This window comes from Gymnogyps californianus, chromosome 5 (assembly GCF_018139145.2).
Source record: "Gymnogyps californianus isolate 813 chromosome 5, ASM1813914v2, whole genome shotgun sequence".
NCBI lineage: Eukaryota > Metazoa > Chordata > Aves > Accipitriformes > Cathartidae > Gymnogyps > Gymnogyps californianus.
The window spans coordinates 67,339,633-67,346,008 of NC_059475.1; the positions used below are offsets into that span (position 1 = coordinate 67,339,633).

At 55.5% G+C, this 6,376-nt stretch overlaps 1 protein-coding gene across 1 annotated transcript; it reads right to left on the reverse strand.

Annotated features, from left to right (window-relative positions):
* Positions 1–990: 990 nt before the first annotated feature.
* On the reverse strand, positions 991–6,376 carry LGALS3 (galectin 3). Its single transcript, XM_050897440.1, has 7 exons — positions 6,362–6,376; positions 3,568–3,621; positions 3,417–3,439; positions 2,716–3,096; positions 2,404–2,492; positions 1,965–2,133; positions 991–1,256 (listed from the first exon to the last, which is right to left on the reverse strand). Exons 3-7 carry the CDS (start codon positions 3,432–3,434, stop codon positions 1,101–1,103), a joined length of 813 nt encoding a protein of 270 aa, XP_050753397.1. The 5' UTR covers positions 3,435–3,439; positions 3,568–3,621; positions 6,362–6,376; the 3' UTR covers positions 991–1,100.

The window sequence follows — 6,376 nt, forward strand, 5'->3', positions numbered from 1 at the left end:
GTTAGCAGCGTGCTGGCCTAGGCTACTGCATCTGCTGGAAATTTCAACACTGCTTGTTGTAACTTGGCATCTCCAAGCATAAATGAAGCGACTGTTATAAAAGAGTACGAGACGTGTCAAAGAGATCCTTGAAAACTTCAGTAGGGGCTATTGCGCCGTTCTTGTTTTGCAGACAAGACCAAGAGAATGACTCACAGTGAAGGGAACATTTCTTTTTTTTACCAGCCTGACTCATGAGGTGAACTTGCCAATAAACCTCCCCGCCCTTGAAACCGGTCTTGACTCACACAGAAGTGATGAGGGGAGAGAAGCACAAGGCTCGTGACCCATTCCATGGAGTACATAACGCTTGTATAAATCGGATCTCCCTTGGGAGGGAAATGCGTTCAGGACCTGCTGATTTAGGCCACCAAATGGGCAGAATGGACCTTTGAAACGAAGGAGAGGGGTAACGTTTCTAGCCACGGCCTAGGGGAGGGATTTTGCTTCCTCCAGCTCTGAACCCCCTCCTGAAATACCTCGTTCTAGTCAGGCTCAGAGGCTTAGGAGTTTTCCCCATTTTCCGGTGTTTCCTAGTGCGACACTTCTGTGAATTACGCACAATCCCTTCACAGCCTGATCGTGCACCTCCTCCTCCTCCCCAGGGCGGGGAACTTAACTCCTTCACTGCACTATTTTGATTCCTTTAGTGAAAAAGGAGTAACTGCTCTACCTAGCAGAGCGACTGAGGTTAAAAATACCAAGTTACTGACTGCCCTCTGGTACTTGGAGAAGATGGGGTTGAAGATTGCCGCCCTAGTTCACAGGACCAGCGGCAGTACGCCACAGGCTGCTTTCCCAAGTACTCCTCTCCATACAAATCAAACGGCTCCTAGTCGTCGTCCTTTGTCAAAGAGATCTTCTGTCTCTACAGCAAGAATTCAGATACGTCCACATTTGAACTTTGCTTGCTGGAGGATATGGTGTCTTCTGAGATATTACTGAAACAAATTTTACTTGTGAAAGTATGTTTTATTACCTCAAAGTATTTACGTAAGAAGGCACTTCTGTTACCGCCATATTAAGAGCACTAAGTTTGCATTAAAATTACACCACTGTAGTTATATCATGGTCGGCATGACGCTGGTGAGGGTGATGTCCCCAGCAATGCAGAGCTTGGTGATCTCATTCAGCTTCTTCTCACGGAAGCTGTACTGCAGCAAGTGAGCATCGTCGACCGCTACCTTGAAGTGATCCATCTCGCAAAGGATCTGGAGCTGAAATAAAAACCCCAAATCAGCCAAAAGATAACCATCGGATTTGTTCTGGGAAGAAGTTTAAAGCCACGAACTCGAGCAGGCTGGCACTGGCTAACGGCTGCTGCCAGCTGAGTCCAGCCCGGTGGCATGTGGACAAGCTGGTGCAGCAACTCTCAGCTGCATAAAACACCGGTGACCTTGGCCTTCCCCAAAGCCCTGCTGTATTCCTCCTCCTTCGTGTTTTAGCCCACGGTTTCTGTCTCCTCGTGTCTGTGACTGTTTTCGAGAAGCAGGACCCCACAGTTCGCACAGGGAGAGCTGCGTTCTCACCGAATGTGAACCTATTTAGCAGGAGAAAAAGCTCATGAAGAGCGCTTGGCTGCTACCGGGGAAAATGCTTTATAGAAACCTGCCCAACAACTGCTGCAGAACGACGGTGTAAATAAGGAGGATTTTAATAATAAATGGGAATAACAGAAGCGGGGAGAAGTTATACCCCGGGCACCTGGACCTGCAGGAGGGGCTAAGAAGTGCAGGGAAGGTGCCGCAGACCTGCTGTGCTGGACAGCCAGGGAAGCGCACCGGGCGACTGCCCCAAAAGCACCTCTGGGAGCCGATTCCTGTGCAAAAGCATCGAGGTCCTTACAGTGAGTCTTGTTACACAGCCCTGACCAAACCCTCCCAACGCGCGGGTGCAGGTGCTGTTGGGATTTTTTTTTTTGTTACCTTGAAGGGTTTTCCAGCTTCAAATGGAAACCTAGGAGCTGTCCTGTCCTCCTTTCCCCAGTTATTCTGGAACATGGAATTACAGACGATGACTTTTCTGTTGTCTTCCTTGAAGCGGGGATTAAAGTGGAAGGCGATGTCATTCCCTTTCTTGAAATCCAGTGAAAACCTGCAAAGACGATAACGGATTCGCTGCTTTTTCTACGAAAGCCCTGGGCTCTGTTACAGGGCTTGCCAAAAGTAGCAGCAAGCGGGCAGAAAAAAAACCACAGACCCTGTTAGGCAACGAGAGGGCGTTTACACGTTTATTTCGTGTAATATTTGATTTGACACCAGGCAGGTGTTATTCAGGAACGGAAAGCAAATTCCAGCCCCACTGCTCCATCCAGCAGCACCCCAAGGAAACCCCCCGCCCTCGGTGCTGGACCCCCCCCGGTACCTGTTTGGGTTGGGGTTGACGGTCCCCGTGATGGTTATGAGCATCCGAGGGACAAGTCCTGCCTGCAGGGACAGCTCGAAGGGGACTTTCTGGGAGACAACGGGGATTTGGTGTTAGCAGAAAACCACGTCCAAAGCCAAACGCTCGGGCACGGGCTGGCTCTCGGTGTGAGAAATCACCGGGGCAGCACCGTGACGCAGTGACAACCCATGCCACCCCCCCTGGGGACAGCCAGCCCCAGGTCCCTCCCGTGGCCAAGAAAAATCAAGCAGTGAAGACACAGAAACCCTTATAATATGATGGAGCCGCTACCATCGGAGGAGCCGGCCCCCCCTGTGGAGAAGGGAGCCCAAATCCAGGGCCACTGGGCGGTTGTCCTGGGGCAGGATACGGCCCTGGTCCTGCTGGCGCTCCAGGGAATGCTCCAGGTGCTCCCGGATACGGTCCCTGTCCCGCTGGTCCTCCTGGATATGGCCCCGGTGCTCCAGGATATGGCCCTGGTGCTCCAGGATATGCTCCCGGTGCTCCAGGATAGGTCCCCGGTGCTGCTGGTGAGCCAGGATAGGTTCCCGGAGGGCCGGGGTATGCCGGGAACCCCCCAGGAACCGGTGGCTGGTTCCCCCAGGAGGGCCAGCCTTGGGGTGGGGGGGCAGAGGGGGTCGGGTTGTTGCTGGTAGACAAGGCGTCGGATAACTGGGGAGAGAGGGGAGAGGAGGAGGGTTAGGTGGGTGACATTAATCCTGGGGTCAGGTTGAGTCCTCCCAACACCCAGCTTTTGTAGCCCACAGCGTGCGCCGAGGGCAAGAGCTCAACTGCTCCCAAGCGGTGTAGGGGGGGGGGGTTGAGTGCCTGGGCTGAGGTTTCCAGAAAACCAGTAAACGCCGATGTAACTGGAGCGGATTTGGGGAGTTACCCAGGTTAGCGAAGCCGCGCTCCCACCCCTGCCGAAGGTTCCCGCTTCAAGGCAAACAGTCACAGCCCCCACTTTTTTTTTTAAAGCAAGCCGTACTTACGGAGAAACCGTCTGACATTTTTCCTAAAACAAAAAGACAAAGGATGTTTAAGTCATTTTTAACATACACCATCCGAAAAATAGAGATTTTTGAGAAGACTTAGAGTTTACAGCAGCAACGGGCTGGAAATTGCTAAGTTCCCGTCGCGTACCTGCCAGGCAGAGCCGACAGCTCCGGTACCGCAGAACAAATCCTCGTCTGATACCTGCGGGGGAAATCGAGGGTCACCACCATGAGCAGCCTGAACGGCTCCAGGGGTGAATCCAACCCAAACACCCTCCGGATGAAATCGGCCGCTGCGGGGTTGATGTTAATGCAACGCCATCGTTGACCTTACAACGCTGCTGGTGTCAAGCGGAGAGGGGACACCGGACCGCGGGGACCTGGTGCTGCTCTGCCCCGAGAGCTCTCGGCTTCCTCCAGCCTCTCGACGGGTTTTCACCGGGTTTTCGCTCTTTGCTCATAGGGAAGCACCGCGCAGCATCGCAAACCACGCAAGCACCCTCGTCCTCCGAGAAGCACGGGTCAATGTGGAGCTCTGTATTTGATCCACCCAAAAAATGCCCCTGCCAGGTCTGCTGTGCTCGGAAGTCAGGAAGATTTATTCCAGCCTCAAAACACTTTTTATAAAAGGAAAAAAACCAAAAGGGCAGTGCGGGGAGCTGTTCTTTCTGCCTCCAGCAAACCCACTCTGCAGCCAGCCCTCCGCTGTCACCCCAGCCGGTTGGGCAGCGCTGGAGGCAGGCAGGGCCCTGCCAGCAAGGCCCTTTCTGGGGGGTGACGGCAGCATGGGGGGGGACAGGACACTGCCACCTCCCTGCCCTGGCTGCGGGGGGGATGCCGGCTGTCTGTGCGGGACTCCGGGTGACACCCACGCCCACGCAGGCTCTGCGCAAGGGGAAGGCGCCCGGTGACAACGCTCTGCCCCCCCCTGCAAAGGCATGTGAAGGAGCGGAGCTACTCGGTGGGATGAGTAACACGGCGTCGGCGCCCACTCGTGTCACGGGAGAAGTTTTCTCCTGCACGCCGGCCGCAACCAGCGTTACTCACTTCCCCATCTCCGAGGCATCATCCCGGAGAAGATTTCCATAAAAAAACCCCAAACAAAATCCCCGGAAGGGGCCGCAGCAGCAAACACGAGCAGCGTAGGGGGGGCTACGAATCCAGCACAGCACATCGGGGAACACGCAGCCACCCCATGATGCGTGGGATGGACACTTGCAGCAGGCCTGGAAAGGCGAGAGGAGAGCAGGCACCCACGGGTGGAGGTCCCCTTTCTCCCCCCCATGCATCCCAGCTCACCCCGCACCGGCCGGAGGGCACCGCGGGAGGGACACACGTGCCACCGGCCGCTCCGGGCCAGCGGATAAAAGCTGCTTTACAAGTTTTATGAGCCCACGCCGAGCTGCTCTGCCGCAGCAGGGCCAAACGCGTACCTGCCTGCGTGCAGGAATAGCCGCGGCCTGAGCTAGATTCCTCCCATCAAAGAGGGCATTCATAAAAGAAGGGGGGGGGGGGGGCGGAGAGAGGCAGAAACGGGGAAGGAAAAGGAAAATTCCAAATTGAAAACAGAGCAGGAAAATTCTCTTTGAAAGAAACATTCGGATGCACAAAGGTCAGAGCAAATCTGGCTGGCCTCCCTTAGGAATAACAAAAAATTCCAAGTTTTCATAACCAACAAATAAGCCCTTTCCCTGCAAAACATTCATACTCCTGAGCCTGCGTGATTTTTAAGCCAGCCTTTCAACCAGCACCCAGAAGCCTGGACTGTTTGAACAGCCCATATCTCGCAAAGCTTTTCTTTGCCTTCTGGGTTGTTTTTTTTTAAGCCCTTGGGTTTGCTATTTGTTTGCAGGGTGAAGCGGAGGGTGTGCACGCAGCTCCTGCGGGCTCCCCCGGGCCGGATCCAGCCGGGTCGGGTTTGGTCGAGCTGCCGATGGCTTGTGCTGCTCCGGCGAGGGCTCCCGCCTGCTCCCCCCCCCTCTTCTCCCCGCAATACCTCGGGGAGAAGCAATTTTGCTCCCTTGCACAGATTTCTTATTGCTTCGGCCCCGGTGGGACGGCGTGGCAGGGGTCTCGTGTCTCCCCGCCAGGACTGGGATGGCCGATTTGATATTTGGAACCAAAGTCTTGAAAACCCATTATTCCTCTGCCACCAAATGGTGCCGCCGAGCTTGGAGCCTGGCAGTCACCTTCTTCTCTCTCTGTCCCTGCAGTGTCATAACTCTTGGACACATCTCTCTCTGGAAATGCTCCAGGAGGTTATTTGCCCGCTGCCGGGCTGTCATGGGCGTGGGAAGGGTTTTTTTTTCCACCCGTGGCACTGGGCAGCTCTGCCCTTCGGCAGTGCCTCAGAGGTGCGTTTCCAACACCATTTGGGCTGCCGAACTTCAACTCAATCTCTCCCCGGCAGCTCTCCGAGCTCTCACCGACCTGAGGGAGGATCGGCTGCGGGGAACATCCCAGGGCAGACGCCTAGAAAGCACCCCAAGTATTTCCTATATTCAGGCGAAGCGGGAAAACTTCTGTTTGGGAAAGAAAGTTTTCTTCCCCTCGGCGCTATTTCTGCAGCGATTTTCCAGGGTGTCCTTCTGGGATCTCTCCAGCCTCCCACGCACCCAATGCTCACTCCCGCCCCTCCGCGTGGTTTTTGGGGTGCGGGCAGGGCTACCCCGGCGCCCTGCGAGTTGCAAACAGCTCCTCAAAATTCACCACCCCCCCCAGTTATCCCAAGCATCCCCTAAAGCCAGCGAGCGCTTTCTCTGCGCTCCGGCCGCTGCCATTACCCGCAGAGCCCGCGGCAGCGTGTCCCACCTCCCACTCCCACGCACAAGGGGACGAGCGCGGCCTTAACCCTTTCTTGGCAAGGCAATAACACGCCTTAACCCCACTGCTGCTCCCCCTGCTCCCACTCGGGACCCCCGTGGGTGGATGCAGCCACTCACCTGCTGTGCGGCGGC